This window comes from Myotis myotis, unplaced genomic scaffold (genome assembly GCF_014108235.1).
Source record: "Myotis myotis isolate mMyoMyo1 unplaced genomic scaffold, mMyoMyo1.p scaffold_m19_p_16, whole genome shotgun sequence".
Taxonomy (NCBI): Eukaryota; Metazoa; Chordata; class Mammalia; order Chiroptera; family Vespertilionidae; genus Myotis; species Myotis myotis.
In genome coordinates, this window is record NW_023416320.1 from 11,594,711 (window position 1) to 11,612,215 (window position 17,505).

At 42.8% G+C, this 17,505-nt stretch overlaps 2 protein-coding genes across 3 annotated transcripts in view; one reads left to right on the forward strand and one right to left on the reverse strand.

The window, feature by feature from the left end:
- SPAG1 (sperm associated antigen 1) overlaps positions 1-17,505 on the forward strand; it is a 48,491-nt gene that overhangs the window by 27,852 nt on the left and 3,134 nt on the right. The window contains exons 13-15 of the mRNA XM_036337887.1: positions 4,162-4,328; positions 7,444-7,576; positions 10,315-10,441. Coding sequence (XP_036193780.1) covers positions 4,162-4,328; positions 7,444-7,576; positions 10,315-10,441 — 427 coding nt within the window. The remainder of the gene's footprint in view (positions 1-4,161; positions 4,329-7,443; positions 7,577-10,314; positions 10,442-17,505) is intronic.
- The window catches only part of RNF19A (ring finger protein 19A, RBR E3 ubiquitin protein ligase), a 54,104-nt gene continuing 51,980 nt past the window's right edge, over positions 15,382-17,505 (reverse strand). The window contains exon 12 of one of the 2 annotated variants that reach the window (XM_036337891.1): positions 15,382-16,032. Coding sequence is in view for 1 of the 2 variants with exons in the window: in XM_036337892.1 (XP_036193785.1) it covers positions 16,010-16,032 (23 nt within the window). In the remaining variant the exon portion in view is untranslated. The remainder of the gene's footprint in view (positions 16,033-17,505) is intronic. The other variant, XM_036337892.1, reaches the window with a different exon arrangement.

Genomic DNA, 17,505 nt, shown 5'->3' on the forward strand with positions numbered 1-17,505 from the left:
CGGTGGTCTCGTTTCTTTCTTTTGGCATGTGCTTGTCCAGTTTTCCCAGCACCGCTTATTGAAGAGACTGTCTGCACTCCATTGTATGCTCTCGCCTCCACTGTCAAATATTAATTGACCTAATGGCTCTGGTTGATTTCTGTGCTCTTTGTTCTGTTCCATGGATCTATTATTGCCAGACTGCTTTGATTACAATAGGGATTGTGTTGAATCTATAGATTGCTTTGGGCAGTGTGGAATTATGTCTAATACATGAACTCAGTATATGCTTCCATTTGTTTGTATCTTTCTTTATTTCTTTGTTCAATGTCCTATATTTTTCTGAATATAGGTCTTTTACCTCCTTGGTTAGGTTTATTCCTAGACATCTTACTTTTTTTTGTTGCAATGGTAAATGGGATTTTTTTTAGTGTCTCTTTCTGAGAGTTCATTATTGGTGCATAAAAATGCCACCAAGCGCTAGCCAGTTGGACTCAGTGGATAGAGCGTTTGCCTACGGACTGAAGGGTCCATAGGTCAATTCCGGTCAAGGGCAGGTACTTGCAGGCTATTGGTTACTGGATCTAGACTGGACCTAGATCAGCCCTTGGGCATTCACAGCCTCCTCCTTCCTCTCAAGCTTGTACCATCAGGAGGGTCCCCTGGGAGCTCCCCAAGCCGTTTGCCCTGCTGCAGAGCCACCTCACTGCATGTCAGCTGCTGCCTCCTCCTACGTTCCTGACACCCTTTTTCTTTTTTCTTTTCTTCTTTTTCCTGGTTAACTCCATCTCATCCTTTAGGAGCGGATTGCTCCCTGGAGGAAATGGCTTTCCCTGATCTACTCATCTCTCTCCCCACACCATATATGCACTTCAGGCTTCCTGCCTCAGTGCCCCCAGAACACCGTGCCTCTTATCACCCAGCTGCCATATTGTGTGCAAATGCTCTGTCCTTCTCTTCTTGTAAAATATGCTTTCTCTCATCCTTCTAGGAGTTCCTTGAGGTCAGGACTTGTGTTTTATCCATCTCTGTAGTTTCGGGAACTTGCACAGCAGATATCCTCAGGGAAAAGGTTGAGTGCATGCGTTCTCCAGCAGAGAGGGCATAGCTCACTTTGGTGCTGGGTGGGGCTCTCCCTGGGAGTCTCCAAAATCGTCAGGGGAAGTGGGAACTTCTCCCAGAGTCAGCGGTTCCCGTGGAACAAAGCAGGAAGACACCTGGCGTATCTGACAGAGAGGAAGGGCCTGCCGAAGAGCTGTTTTAGGAGTCGCACTTCATGGTGATAGGCTGAACGCTCTGAAGGGAGAGAGAGGTCTGAGAGACCGTGTACTCACATTTCTGAGCCTTCTGCATTATGATTTCTAAAACAGTTGAAGTGTAAGTCACATAACATAAAATTAACTATTTTAAAGTATGTAATTTAGTGACTTTTCTAGTATATTCACAGTGTTGTGCTATCTCTATCTAGTTTAAAGCATTTCATCACTCCAAAAGGAAACTCCTCATTCTTATTCTCATTCCTCATTCTCCCTCCTCACATCCCCTGACAAACACTAATTTCCTTCCTGGCTCCGTGGATAATTCATGTAAATGGAACCATAGGCTATGAACCCTTTGTGTTTGGCTTCTTTCACTTAGGGAATGTTTTTAAGGTTCATCCATGGTGTAGCATATATCCGTGCTTCCTTTTTATGGCTGAGTAATATTCCATTGCATAGATGTATTACAGTTGTCTATCCATTCATCCATCAATGGACATTTGGGTTGTTTCCACCTTTTCGCTATTGTGAAAAGTGCTGCTATGAATATTGAAGTACAAGTTTCTGTTTGCATACCTGTTTTTAGTTCCTTTTGTTGTATACCTAAGAGTCAAATTGCTGGGTGATGTGGTAATTCTGTTGAATTTTTTGAGGATTGCATTATACTTTTTATATGTGTGCAAGAAGGTTCTTTTATACAAACTAACTTTTAAGACTCATTTTTTAAATTGAGTGGTTCTTGCTGGTATATTTTATATAAAATGAGGAGGCTTTGTCTGGTATTGCCATATATGCTTTTCTGTAAAATAGCCAGTTTAAAATTTTCACCATTCTTTTTCATGAACCCCATATGGATGCTTGCGTTTCCATCTAAGCGACAGCAGTTTTTTATTTACGGAAACATTTGTGTGTATTTTGTTTCTGTCTCCCATTAATCACACTCCTCTCTTCCTCTCTAGGAATCTTATATGTAAAATTCCCTGCATATACTTATTTACTCCCTGGCAACACATCATCTCTTTTTCGCTGCTTCTTCCTTCCTCCCTGCGGGTAATACAAGTTTTGCTTGAAAATTCTTATTTTCTAAAGCTTCTTTTTCTTTTGCAGTTGTGGGTGGTTACTGTTATACGTTATTTTTCAAATTTATTTTTTACACCAAAATATATGATACTTGGTTATCATAACCAAAGAGCAAATATTGAAGTTTCAGTTTAAAAAACTGGGAAATTATGTGTACGCTATTTGTCTCTATAAATATAAAAATTTTTCACACAAAAAGTACTACCGAGTTAACTAACTTGAATGCATTCTACTAATTACCAGCCAACCTTCAGTCTTGAGGAGCACCCTTTTAAAACCAGATTCATTCCAAAGACATAATTCTGTTTTGTTTTTAAATAAAAGTGTGATATTTTATATGTTAAAAATGATGAAAGTGATAATCGGGGATGTTAATCTGAATTTTATGATGGCTATTAGGAAATGTCATTAATACAAGGACCCTCATAGACTCCAGTATCCTATTCTTTATTATTTATGCATATGAAAACACAAAAAAAGTGAGTTATTTTAGAGATGAAAGCAATATAAGGTAAGAGCATTTTAACTGCAGGTAAATATTTTAAGAAAAAGCAATATTCCACATGACGGTTTTAGCCCAGGCTTTATTTATTTATTTATTTATTATTGATTGGTTTGAGAGAGAGAGAGAGGAAGGGAGAGGGATAGACAGATAGAAACATCGGTGAGAGAGAGACATGGATCAGCTGCTGCCTCCTGCACATCCCCTACTGACTTCACAGCCCGGGCATGTGCCCTGAATGGGAACTGGACCAGGCTCCCCTTTGTTCATAGGTTGACACCCACACCAGCCGGGCTGTTGGTTGATTCTTGTATGTGCCCTGACTAGGGATTGAACCCATAATCTTGGAATGACTCTCTGAGTATCCCACCGGGGTAGCCCAGTCTGTACCCCTATCTTTACAGTCTGGGCATAGAACTTCCCTAGTGCTTCTGAGCATTCTCAGGAATAATACATTATCCATTCAGTAGTCATATTACTTGTTATGTGGGACATTTCTTTTAGGCCTCCTCAATTTTGTTTTTATATTTCACCTTTTTAAAAATTAAAATGTTATTCATGTATATTTTTAAACAAATTACAGATGTCTTAATTTTTATCTTTTGATACAAAAAGAATCTAAAGTTACATAATTTGGAGGCCCTAGCCTGGTTTGGCTTAGTGTATATAGAGCATCGGCCTGAGGACTGAAGGGTCCCGGGTTCGATTCTGGTCAATGGTACATACCTGGGTTGCAGGCTCCTCCCTGGCCCAGGCCCTGGTCCGGGCTCGTGCAGGAGGCAACCAATTGATTTGTTTCTCTCACATCGATATTTCTCTCTGTCTTTCCCTCTCTCTTCCACTTTCTCTAAAAATCAATGGAAAATATCCTCGGGTGAGGATTAAAAAAAAAAAAGTAAAATAAAATTACATAGTTTTTGGCAACTTTAAAAAGTCCTTTTGGAGAGTTTATGTGGACAGGGAAGTACACAAATGCATAGCATTTGTAAATCTTACCTGTTTGTTTTGTTTTTGTTAATCCTCACCCTAGGATATTTTTTCCATTGCTTTTCAGAAAGAGTGGAGGGGAGGGAGAGAGGAGAGAGAGAGAAACACCGATTTGAGAGAGGCACATTGACTGGTTTCCTCCTGCACGCGCCCTAACCTGGGGTGGGGAGTGAACCCACAACACAGGTATGTGCTCCTGACCGGGAATCGAACCCATGACTCTTTGGTGCATGGGCTGATAGTCTAACCATTGAGCAACACTGGCCAGGGTGTAAATCTTAACTCTTGATATGACCTTTGGTAATATAAAAAGCAAATTGCATGATCAATAGCGAAAACTCATGTTCTTTTTAGAATAACAAGAATTTTAATGGATCTGGATGGACCACGCTGGCGGGAGAAGCTGTCACCCATACCTTCTGTGCCCACTTCTGCGCAGTTGCGAGCGTGGCGGCCTACGGCAGAGACGCCCCCAGGCCAAGTGGGAGATTCCTGCAGCCATCACCAACCGGGCAGCACAGGTAGGGGAAGTCTGTACTCATTTCTTTCAAGGGTTGAGCCCTGTACCTTTCACAGTAGAGCAGTAGAATAAGAGCATAAATGTAGGCGTCAGACCTGGGACTAAGGCCCTGTTTACCCTCTTTCTAACTACAGAGTCTTACGAACTTGCTTCACACCTCCAGTGTCCTAATGGATATGATAGGGATTAACATGAGTAACTACCTCATGGAGTTGCTCCTAGGAATAAATGGAGCGATGCATGTAAAATACTTAGCACGTGCTGACTGTACGATTACAGTAGCCTCAATAAAGATAGCATTATATTAACAGTAAGAAGGACAAGAGTCAAGTCGCGTGTAGCTCTCTGTGACACCATTAAGACTGATGCGTTTGAAATAAAAAGCACCCTACTACGTAAGTAGGCAGCAGATACTTCTGCCTTGTGTCATAGTTGTGAACGTGGCTGCATTGCCGTAGGACCGACCTCATTGCTTTGTGCCGTGGTTAATAAATGGGACTGCCCTCTTGCTTTCTGCTTTAAAGCTAGTTGAGGCCTCATTTCTCCTGCCTGCTGAGGAACTCCTGTGTGTTCCCTGGATGAGCTTCATCTTGCAGAAACCCTGAAGCTCCAGAGCCGTGGTGTCCCAGGGGCTAGTGTTAGACCTTCATCTCTCATTGCCTTGAAAGAAGATGCAGGGACCATCTGCCAAGGCTTTTAGATGACTTAGCGGTCCCCGGGAAATCACAGCGATCTCTGCTTTTCTAGAGTCCGTTATTAATGGGGCCTGGCTCAAAGCATTTGCTCAATGAAGGGTGGCTATAATTTACAAAGTACATATACTAACCATACTGTAGATATGTCATAGCTAATCATAAGGACACGTATAGTCAGCTCTTTCTGTCCCTGGTGTACTGATTACTAGTGAGAATGGATACCAGGGGCTTACACACCTTGTTGGAAGAAAAGCTGGAGGGAAGGTTTTTAATTTTTAGCAAATTGAGGGGCGGAAATACTGTGTTATTTTGTTTTAGAGCTTATAGATACCAGCATTCATGGGGAGTGTCATTTGACCCCTTTGAAACTTGAAACATTAGAAATATTCTGTTATTTGAAATAAGAAAATGAAAAATTAAGATTTTATGCCATTTGTACAGAGGGACAAATAAGATTATCATTTACATTCAAGTTTATGCTATAAATTCAATATACCTATCAAGATTTTTAGATCACAGAATTTAAAGGTATAGTTTAGATTTTAGGTTAAGGATTTTTATTTATTTACCAGTATATAAAGTTATTCATAGGGTAAAGTTACTACATAGATTTAAAACGTAAAATTCTAACAGTTTATGTGTGTTAGAAAACTTTGCTTGTAAGTAACAGAAAATTATAAGTAATGGTTTTGGCTCAAGTAACTAAAAGGGCCCAGATAGGCTCTAAAATCATGCACAGCTCATCAGGGTTCAGGCTCTGGCCGGAAACAATGGAACCACAGCCGTTTTAGGCTTCATGTCTGTACATATCAATGTCCAAAGGGAGAGAAACACCATTGCTTTTGGTGGCATTAATTTAAGAATGAGGAAATATGTTGCCCCAAAGTCATAGCTTTTTTATCCTGTTGTTCTGTTGGCTCGAATTTTGTTGCTACTTTTTTTTTTTTTAATGTTTTTATTGATCTTTAGAGAGAGGGGAAGTGAGAGGGATAGAGAGATAGAAACATCTATGGGATAGAAACATCATCAATAGGCTGCCTCTTGCATGCCCCCTACGGGGGATAGACCCCACAACCTGGGCATGTGCCCTGACCAGGAATTGAACCAGGAACCTCTTGGTTCAACCGCTGAGCCACACCAGCCGGGCACTGTTGCTACTTATTCTAATGGGTCATGTGCTGATGGAGAAATGCTATGCACTGGTTGGCTTAGGCCTAAATTCCTGATCACTAGGGTCAGCTTCTCCTGAACACATGGGCTGAACAGAAGGTGGTAGCTGCGAGGGACCCTCGGGGGGACGGGAGTGGGGGGTTGGGGTGGGGGGAATGGATCCTGCGCAGGCAGTCCGCCATGATCACTACAAGACAATAGCTAATGATAATAGTTAGGACACTGGTCACAGATAACAAAACCCAACTCTTAATATCTTGAAGCAAAAAATAAATAAATAAATAAAAGAAAGAAACAAACCCCACAAAACAGGTTGTTTTGGGCTCTTACAGTGGAGAAGGCCACAGGGGGGTAGCTGTGGGAAGGCTGGATTTAGGCCTCATTCTCCTTCAGCTCTCTGTCTTGGCCTTTCTCTTGCTCTGTTGGCCCCATTCGCAGATAGACTCTTCCTTTGTCTCATAGGATGGCAACATCGCCCCTCCTTTCACCCTCATTCCCCGGGAAAGAGCAAGAATTACCTTATCAGATGCTGCCACAAAATTCATAGTGCAGCTCGTTGACTCTCATAGGCCCAGCCCTGACCAGTTAGATTGTTTTGGCCAGGGAAATATAATGTGTTGATCAAAAAAACCCCAAAGTTTACCCCAAAAGGTAGGGCTAGGGTAGGGGTTGCTTTAAGCCACAGGAGTGAAGACTGGAGGAGGTGTGACTTTCCCAAGAACTTTAGGGTACTGGACAGATGTCTCCTTCATGCTTCCGTGGGTTGGTTTGTCCATTTTTCACGAAATAGTGATTTAATGAAACACTAAATTTTTATTTTTATTTTTATTTTGGAAAGCACATTGGTTAAAGCTGGGCTCAGTGAAACAAGAAAGGGCTGAGGATAGTGGAAGCCACAGGAGAACCTAAGCGAGGCTGCCTTAGCTCACAGGGAAGTCAGAGAAAAGGGCGACACTAGGTATTCCTGTCTCTCGCAGGGAAAAGGGATGCCAATGTGGATGAAGATGATAGAAATACTTGTATTTTACATGTTTTCTACTTTGAAAAAAGTGTCATAATTGTAAATCACTTCCACTTACAGCCAGTTTATCTCTCTAATTTGTATACAGTTTTATTCCATTTAGACTCTAGCTCCGCACGGTATGGGGCAAGTTGATTTGCAATAGGAGATGTCCTTACAGCTGCACTTGAGATTTTGTAGAGGTGCTTTCTATAAGCATTTCCTCTGTTTTTATCTTTTGGGTTCCATAGATGAAAAAACGTTTAAAACCCTTAAAGAAGAAGGAAACCAATACGTAAAGGACAAAAACTATAAAGACGCACTTAGTAAATACAGTGAATGCTTACAGATTAACAATAAGGAATGTGCCATTTATACAAACAGGCAAGTTCTTTTTAACTTTATATATTTCTTATGTTAATATTTTCATTGTGAAAGTTTTTTCCATGGTTCTGATAATTTATGTAGCAAATTGTCTAAGAGGTGTGTGTGTTGGGGGGGGGGGCATAGGAGTTCTGGAGAGATTGCAGACATGTGGTGTGGTGGGCTGGGAGGTTGGGTGTGGCCTGTGTTACGCAGAGGCTGGTGTTCCGGCCTGGATGGGTGCTCTGACCCTTCCAGGCGGTGGCCTTGCTGCAGCTACAGGCCTGAGTGTTGTCCTCCTTGGTGGGAGTGTCATAAGTGCCCTTCTTCTCTTGAAGTGTTAAAGCAGTGGTTCTCAACCTGTGGGTCGCGACCCCTTTGGGGGTCGAACGACCCTTTCACAGGGGTCGCCTAAGACCATCGGAAAACACATATATAATTACATATTGTTTTTGTGATGAATCGCGATGCTTAAATTATGTTCAATTTGGAACAATGAAAATACATCCTGCATATCAGATAGTTACATTACGATTCATAACATTAGCAAAATTATAGTTATGAAGTAACAATGAAAATAATTTTATGGTTGGGGGTCACCACTACATAAGGAACTGTATTAAAGGGTCGCGGCATTAGGAAGGTTGAGAACCACTGTGTTAAAGGAAGGGGTCAGCCTCTGTAGTGTGCGGTAGGAATGGGCAGATTGTTCTAGAATGCTGCTCAGGTGCTATCTTCACCACATTGTGGTATAAGATAGTTACCTAGACGATGGTGATTTGGGGAATTTTAGGGAGTAAGTGGAATCTGGAATGACAAAGAAAAATAAGGTATAGTTCCTAAAGAAGAGGGACTCTTAGCGTGAGCTTTCTAGCTATTTCAGATTAATTCTTTTAACTGAACTTCTCACGGCTTTGTTTTTGTATCTTTTCCTCTATTGGTAACCTTTTTGCCAAAAATTTGTCACTGACCGCACCAGGTATTTTCCTACCCTTCTGCTCAGCCTCTGTGTTAGTGGCTGCTCAGTGTCCCGGACAGCCCTCTCTCCCTTTGGCGGCAGTGCCCACGGCTCAGTTGTCTGCCTCTCCTCTTCTCCCTCGGGCATTCTTGGAGTTCTAAAGGTGTAGACCCCTTTTTCATCCTCTATGCTCTCTGGCCATTTCATTCTCTCCGCAGTTCATTTAACCACCTTCCAGTTATGGTCTCTACTCTGTCCCTGAGTTTCGGACCTGAGCGCTCCCTCCCCTTCTGCGCTCCTGATGGGTTATCCCCCCCTGACTAATGCCTCCCTTTTCTGCCTTTTGTCTGCAACACCCTTCACGTGTGCCTGCAGTCTTGTTCCCTCCTTTCTCGTCCTCCAAGTGGCAGCCAGAGGGATCTTTCTAAACATGGTGAACACGTCAGCCCCTATTTAAAAACCCATTAAGTTCCGGATAAAGCTCAGCTTCCCTGGCACAATTTACAAGGCCCCTTGTGATCTGGCCTGCCCGCCCTCCCAATCTCATCCCTACGCTACGGCCATCTGGCACTTTTCTTATCCCGTTAGGAACATGGGATATGATCCAGATACTGCCCTATGCGGAGTGGCTCAGTTAGTTGAGTATCATCCCATGCACCAAAGGGTCACCGGTTCAAATCCTGGTCAGGGCACATATCCAGGTGTCGGGTTCTATCCCTGGTCTGTTTGCATATGGGAGGCAATGTTTCTCTTTCACCTCAATGTTTCTCTCTCTCCCTCTCCCTCTACTCTCTAAAAAAACCAAAAAAATTGATAAAAATGCACATGCTGGCCCTTGACCTCCACTCTCCTCTCCCTACATCTTAACTCTCACCCCAGTGCCTTTGCTTGGGTAATTGTCACTTCAGACTCCGGGCTTCAGTTTAAATGTCTCTTCTCCTGGGAAGTCTTTTCTGGCTGCTCTTGCCCTCTCCTTAGCCCCCCCCCCCCCCCCCCCAGATCTGATGAGACTCTCAGCTGTGTCCTCCCAGAGTACCCTTTACAGATTTTACTGTGTTTGCTTTTATTTTTAAAAATATGTTTTTATTGATTTGAGAGAGAGAGAGAGAGAGAGAGAGAGAGAGAGAGAGAGGAAGGGAGAGGGAAAGAGAGAAACATCAGTGAGAGAGAATTACTGATGGGCTGCCTCCTGCACACCCCCTACCAGGGTTGGAGCCTGCAACCCAGGCATGTGCCCTGGCCAGGAATCAAACTGGTAACCTCCTAGTACATGGGATGCTCAACCAATGGAGCCACCCAGCCGGGCATGTTTGCTTGTTTTATTTATTTATTTATTTATAAATATATTTTATTGATTTTTTTTACAGAGAGGAAGGGAGAGAAATAGTTAGAAACATCGCTGAAAGAGAAACATTGATCAGCTGCCTCCTGTACACTCCCACTGGGGATGTGCCCGCAACCATGGTACATGCCCTTGACCGGAATCGAACCTGGGACCCTTCAGTCCGCAGGCTGACGCTCTATCCACTGAGCCAAACCAGTTAGGGCTGTTTGCTTGTTTCAATTGTCTCTTCCTTGAGGGCCAGGGCTGTATTTTGTTTGCAGTTATATTCACAGTGTCATAATTACATGTGTTGCCAGAAAATGCCATGATTGTACGTCAGTGTTAGGTGTGAATTGAGAAACAGCCGTGGTCTATAGATACATACCTAATGAGCTATTTTCTGAGTTTCCTTAGCAGTCAAATTTATAGGTATAGTGTCTTTCCTTTTCATAATACTGAGTTCCCTTGTTACACCAGAGCTCTCTGTTACTTGAAGCTGTGCCAGTTTGAAGAGGCAAAGCAGGACTGTGATCAGGCGCTTCGGATAGACGACGGGAACGTGAAAGCGTGCTACAGGCGAGCTCTTGCCCATAAAGGACTCAAGGTGAGGACCTCTTCATTTCAACACATACAGTTCAGCTCCGAACAAGTCAGGTGGTTTTCCTGACCGCCAGCCTCGGGACCTAGGAACGGGAGTGAGATGATCCTGGGATTGAATCCCAGTTCTGTACCAACCAGCCTGAAAGCTTGGACGAGGCCTCAGCTTTCTCCTGATTATAACGTGGAGCTAGATCATTTCTAAGGCTCCTTCCAGCTCAAAAATGGTGATTTATTTCCTGATTTTCTGAAGAGTGTTGTTAGTTATGAAAAGTCTACTTAAAGGACAGGAATTTTTTTTTTTTTTTTTTTACTGACTTACTCCAGGCCACAGCACTGCCATTGGATTCTCCAGCAAAGGACCGGGGTTGTCTGGGGCGGGAGGAAGGCGTCAGAGGGAAGATGGTAGAGACATGTCAGAAATTGGGAAGCTCATGTTGATTTGGGTCTTAACTGACTGGCGATCAGTATGGGACTATCGAGTGGCATTCTTTAAGAGAATCACACTTTCAAAGAAAGTATTGTATAATTATGCTTTGGGTTTATTTTTGGTTTGGTCTTTAAATATTTTTGTTGTTGTTGATTTGAGAAAGAGAGAGAGAAACACTGACTGTGCTTTTCCACTCATTTATGCTTTCATGGGTTGCTTCCTGCATGTGTCCCGATGCGGGATTGAACCTGCAACCTTGGTGTACTGGGATGATGCTCTAACCAGCTGAGTTACCGGCCAGGGCTGCTTTTGTTTATGCTGGTTCTTCTGCATGGAAAACTTGAATGAATGATCATGTTTGTCTAAAATAACATCACAAGGGAAAAGCAGACCATACAAAACAAAATGAAATGGCTTTTTTTTTTTTTTATACTAACCCTGGCCTATTATGCTTTCTGCTGGTCATCTTTTTATTTTATTTATTATTATTATTATTTTTATTTTTAATCCTCACCTGAGGATATTTTTCCATTGATTTTTAGAGAGGGGGAAGAGAGAGGGAAAGATGGAGAGAAATATCGATGTGAGAGAAACACATTGATTGGTTACCTCCTGCATGAGCCTTGACCAGGGCCTGGACTGGAGAGGAGCCTGCAACTGAGATAGTGCCCCTGACCGAATCGAACCCGGGACCTTTCAGTCTGCAGGCTGACACTCTATCCACTGAGCTAAACCAGCTAGGGCTGAAATGGCATTTTTAATAGTCATTTTGATTAAGGTCTAATCCAGTGAAATTCACACATTGTAAATGTGCAGATCTTGGATTTCTTTCTCAGCAATTTTTTTTTTTAAATTGACATAGTCGTTTCATGTGCACAACATAATGGTATGTATATATAGCAAAATGATCACCATACTATCCATCACCACACAGTTACAAATTTTTTTCTTGTGATAAGAACTTTTAAGATCTATTCTCTTAGCACTGTCAGATATATATTACAGTGTTATTAACTTATTAACTACAGTCACCATACTGTACATTACACCCTCATGAATTATTTATTTATAATTTGAAGTTTGTACCTTTTGACCACCTTCACCCATAGTGCTTATTCTCCACCCCTCACCTCACCTCTGGCAACCACCAATCTGTTCTGTGTATGAGTTCGGGTTTTTTTTTGGTTTGTTTGTTTATTTAGATTCCACACAGTAGTGAGGTTATATGGTAATTGTCTTTCTCTGTATGACTTATTTCACTTGGCATAATGCCCTCAAGGTCCATGTTGTTGCAAGTGTCAGGATTGCCCTCTTTTTTTATGGCTGAATAATATTCCAGTGTGTATATATACACCACATTTTCTTTATCCATTCTTCCATCGATGGGCACTTAGGTTGTTTCCAGTTGTTGGCTATCGTAAATAACGCTGCCCTGAACTTGGCGGTGGGATATCTTTTTGAATTTGTGATTTTGTTTCCTTTGGATATATACACACAAGTAGTATTTTTAATTTTGAGGAAACTTCGTACTGCACCAGTTCACTTTACATCAACAGTACCCAAGGGCTCCGTTTTCTCCACATCCTTGTCAACACTTGTTATTTTTGTCTTTTTTCTAATGGCCATTCTAACAAGCATGAGATGATATCATTGTGGTTTTGGTTTGCATCTCCCTGATGATTAGTGATGTTGAGCATCTTTTTTCTTTTCTTTTTTTTTTTTGTTAATCCTCACTTGAGGATATTTTTCCATTGATTTTTAGAGAGAGTGGAAAGGAAGGGGAGAGACAGAGAGAGAGACATTGATTGCTTGCCTCCTGCAAATCCCCCGACCGGGACTGGGGATCAAGGTACATGCCCTTGACCAGAATTGAACCCAGGACCCTTCCTTCTGAGGGCCAATGCTCTGCCCACTGAGCCAACAGGGCTAGAGCGAGCACCTTCCCATGTACCTCTTGATCATCTGTATGTCTTTGGGGAAGTTGTCTCTGCAAGCTCCTCTGCCCATTTTTTAATCGGATTGTTTGTTATTTTGCTATTGAGTTGTATGAGTTTTTTATACTAGTACATTTTGGATATTAATCCCTTATCAGATATATGTTTTGCAAATATTTTCTCCCACTCAGTAGGTTGTCTTTTTTATTAATGGTTTTCTTTGCTGTGCAGAAGCTTTTGAGTTTAATGTAGTTCCACTTGTTTATTTTTGCTTTTCTTGCCTTTGGTTCTAGTGTCAGATCCAAAAAATCATCACCAAGACCAAAGGCAAGAAGCTTACTGCCTATGTTTTATTCTGGTGTTATGGTCCCAAGTCTTACATTCAAGTCTTTAATCCATTTTGAATTGACTTTCAGGTATGGTGTAAGAAAGTGGTCCAGTTTCATTTTTTTGCATGTGGTGTCTCGTTTTCCCAGCACCATTTATTGAAGAGACTTTCCTTTCACCAGAGATAATTCTTGGCTTCTTTGTTATAAGTTAATTGGCCACAAATGTAATAGGTTTATTTCTATTTCTAGGCTCTGTTCGTTTTCATTCATCTATATCTGTGTATTTATGCTAGTACTGTACTGGTTTGATTGCTGTAGCTCTGTAGTATAGTGTGAAATCAGGAAGTGTGATGCCTCCAGCTTTGTTCTGCTTTTTCAAGATGGCTTTGGCTATTTGAGATGTTCTGTGGGTCCATACAAGTTTTAGAATATCTTTCTATGAGTATCTTAGAGTTTTCGGAACACAGGGCTTTCATCTCCTTCATTAAATTCATTCCTAGGTATTTTATTCTTTTTGATGCAATTGTAAATGGGACTGTTTTCTTAATTTGGCTATTGACCTGAATAATGTCTGTTCCCATATAGCCACTGCCTCAGTTAAGGCAGAGAACATTTTCATCTCTCTAGAAAGTTCCTTTTGCCCATTGTCTTTAATCTCCCCCCTCTCACCCCACCCCATTTATCTAATTGTTGCCCCTATAGATTAGTTGGGCACAGGCCCAGGTTGTGAGCTCAATCCCCAGTGGGGTGTGTGCAGGAGGCAGCCGATCAATGATTCTCTCTCATCATTGATGTTTCTATCTCTCTCTCTTCTCCCTTCCTCTCTGAAATCAATCACTCAGTGTTTTAAAGAATACAGTTGTAGCCACATAAAGAGGTGGGGCAGAGGGTGGGATCTAGGAGGGTCCTGAGCGCAGGGGCCTCTGTCTGAATGGAGCTGGATGTGCCACCCTCCCAGCACGTGATGCAGTCACCAGCCCGGAGCCCACACTTGCCTGCATGACCCACACACCCTACCTGTTTTTATTTTGTTAGCAGCACTCATTTGTAAACCTCACCAAAGATTTCCGAGGCAGTGTGTGGCACCATGAATTAAAGTGGCCTCTTCAAAGTTAACTTTTACTGACCTCAGTGGATTTGGGTGCATGAGGGTAGATCCGCGTGACGCACGCGTTTCCATATGTCCAAACACTTCAGCAGCTTGACCTCGTTCTGGCTGCCTGACTCGGAACTTGTTTACCCGACTGGAAGTCAGAAGATGTACCGAGTGAAAGACCAGAGTTTTATACTTCCTGGAGCAAATTCCAGAAATTGTATTGTGGATGTAGAAAGACAATCCCAAGTCTGAGGAATCCTGTTCCACTACATGAGGAGGCCGGCAGCTTGTTTTTCTGGTTTGACTTCCTGGGGCTTGATTTGTCTGCCCTGTCACTAGAGCTCTGTGCCAAGGGAATTGTTCCAGGACCTGCACGGGCTGCGGCAGTTTTAATGTGTCGCTCACCCCTGGACCCGCTTCCTCCGGGGCCGGGATGAGGAAGTGGCACCAGGGCCCACCGTGACAGGTGCCCCCAGCTCTCAGGGGAACTCTGCTGCTTGGATCTCCTGTCTCTCTCCTAGCTGGCTTCCATTTCTCTGTGTGCCAGTTTGAGAAACACAGAGCTTTCCTTAATGTACAGTTGTTCTTCACAAGAAAAGGTAACCGAACATTTTGCTGTGGACTTTGTTTCTTTGATTGAACGCCGTTTCTGTGCTAGGCTTGGGGACCGTCGAGGTGAGTGAGACCTAGGTCCTACCTTGTGGAATGTACAGCCATTTGGCGAGGCTACGGTACCAAGACATCAAAAAACTTCTATTGTTGGGGTAATCTGCCTACATCATAATGCAATTTCTGGAATAGCCAATTTTTATTGATATTAGTTGAAGCACATCTATTAATGGTAAATGTCATCATAAACCCATGTGATTGTACTTCATTTTTTTAAGGCCCAGTGAGATCAGCAGCAGCTTTTACTGCCCTCTTCCTGCCAGAGCCACACTCCCCTGTTTGTATAACCTTCTCCTTCCCGCCACCCTGCAGGCTGCTTTCCCTTCAGATCCCTCCCCTTCCTTAGTATCCATCTCAACCTTTGGTGTTCTTAATTGCATTAATGACATGTTATTAATTTTTTTTACTTGTTTTTTTCAATATATATATTTTAATTGATTTCAGAGAGAGGAAGGGAGAGGGAGAGGGAGAGAAATGTCAATGATGAGAGAATCATCAATTGGCTGCCTCCTGCACGCCCCCTACTGGGGACTGAGTCCACAACCTGGGCATGTGCCCCGCCCGGGAATCACACTGTGATCTGATTCATAGGTTGACACTCAACCACTGAGCCACATGGGCTGGGCTGGGCTTGCTTGTTTTTTCTTTTTTGTTTCCCTCCTTAAGACGTACGTTTCCACAAGGGCCAGACCACAGCTGTTCTTATTCCTCACGCTGTTCCCATTTCCTGGCACACGGATGTGGCCGTGGCCATCTCTCAGGTGAATAAACCTTGCCTGACCACTCAGTGGAGCCGGCAGACTGGCCCCCTTGTCTTCCACCGCCTTCCTGCTTGATGCTGCCGCCCTGCTGTCCTGCCCTCTCGTCACACTTGCCTGCCTCTGTTGTGGCATTATCAAGGCGTATTTCCCGTCTTCTTAGGTCCCCTCCAACCAGACAGGTTGCTCTTTAGGCAGCAACTTTTCTGGAATACATGGGAAAACTCGTATTGACGCTTGTGGTGGCGGACTTTCATTTTGTAGCTCACAAATCTCTGTTTTCAGGCCTCTCTTCCTTGAGCTCCACAGCTGTATTACCATTCACCTCGGGCCCTTGCCTTGATCATCCCAAGATGATCTTACTGTGCCTCAGTTTCCTTATCTGTAACATGGGGACAATAAAAGTTAGTACTCATAGGGCTATTGTGAGAGTAATGATACTTGCAAAAAGCTGAGAATGGTCAGAGTTGGCTCTATTACTCCTCGGCTTGCCCAGCTGCCCCACTTCCCTGCCTTCCAGGATGGCCCCTGACTGGAACACTTAGGATGGAACACAATGGCATTTGGTAGCATGTTCCAGCTGTGTTGTTGTGATGTTGTGACACAGTGGTGCCTAGATTTGTTACTAATAGTACATAATGTGCTACAGTTTGTAAATAATCTACCTTATCTTTTTGATAAATTAGAGAAGATTTAAGGTTATGCCTTTGAACTCATCTCTCCATTACTCTTGCTCTCCTGTGTTGCCGGGCTAAGGGGGAGGGGATGTGGCATTACAGCTAGTCCCTCAGGATGGTCACATGACACTGCTTATCTGTCCTGGGCCTGAGCCTGCAGTGCGTGCTGTGATGGATATGTCATAAATACTCAGGTTGCACATCACTGGGATTCTTCACCTCCTCACAGAATTAATTTTGGTTTAATCAAAACATGGGTTTCCCTGGCCAGCGTGGCTCAGTTGGTCAGAGCTTCGTTCTGTACACCGAAAGGTCGCAGGTATGATTCCTGGTTAGGGCACATACCCAGGGTGTGAGTTCGATCCCCGGTCAGGGTGCAGTCAGGGAGCATATGTGCTGCAACCAATCAATGTTTCTCTCTCATAGTGATGCTTCTCTCTCTCCCTCTCTCCATTCCTCTCTTTCTAAAATCAATACCCTTATCCTCAGCTGAGGATTAAAAAACACACACACAAATTTAAATGCAGGAGGCAGCCAGTCAATGATTCTGTCATCACTGATGTTTCTCTCTCCCTCTCCCTTCCTCTCTGAAATCAATAAAAATATATTTTAAAAATTTAAAAAGCATCAACCAATAAAAAACTATGGGTCTAGTCTGTAGTTCTGGAATGTGGCCTGTCACAGTGGCTGATTTTGTGGTACATGTCTCTACTACTGGATTCCATGCTGTGTTTGGTAAGCTTAGATTTCTCTTCTTTCCCCTCGATCTCTCCAATGTATTGTCTGGCTCTTTATGGGAGAATAAATGTCAACTCCAGCCTATTTGAACAGTATAAAACTTTGATGGGTTTTATGGAACAGATAATCTGGTAGCAGCTAACATTTGTTTAGCCCTTTATAGGTTTAAACCACTCATATTATTTTAATTCATTTATTACTTGGTAGAGCCTTGTGGAAACTAGAATAGAAAAGCTCCTGTTATTCATACTTTAACGATAAGAAAAACTGAAGCTCAGGAAGGTTACGTAGGATCTTGTTCAGGTTTCACTGCGAGTAGGTGCTAATATGAGGATGTTCATTATTTCACTTATTTAGCCGACAACATGTGCCCACTGTGTGTTAGCGACTGTGAAGGTCATGGTGGTAGAGAGTTTAACCAGAATCTTCTAACTCTGGAT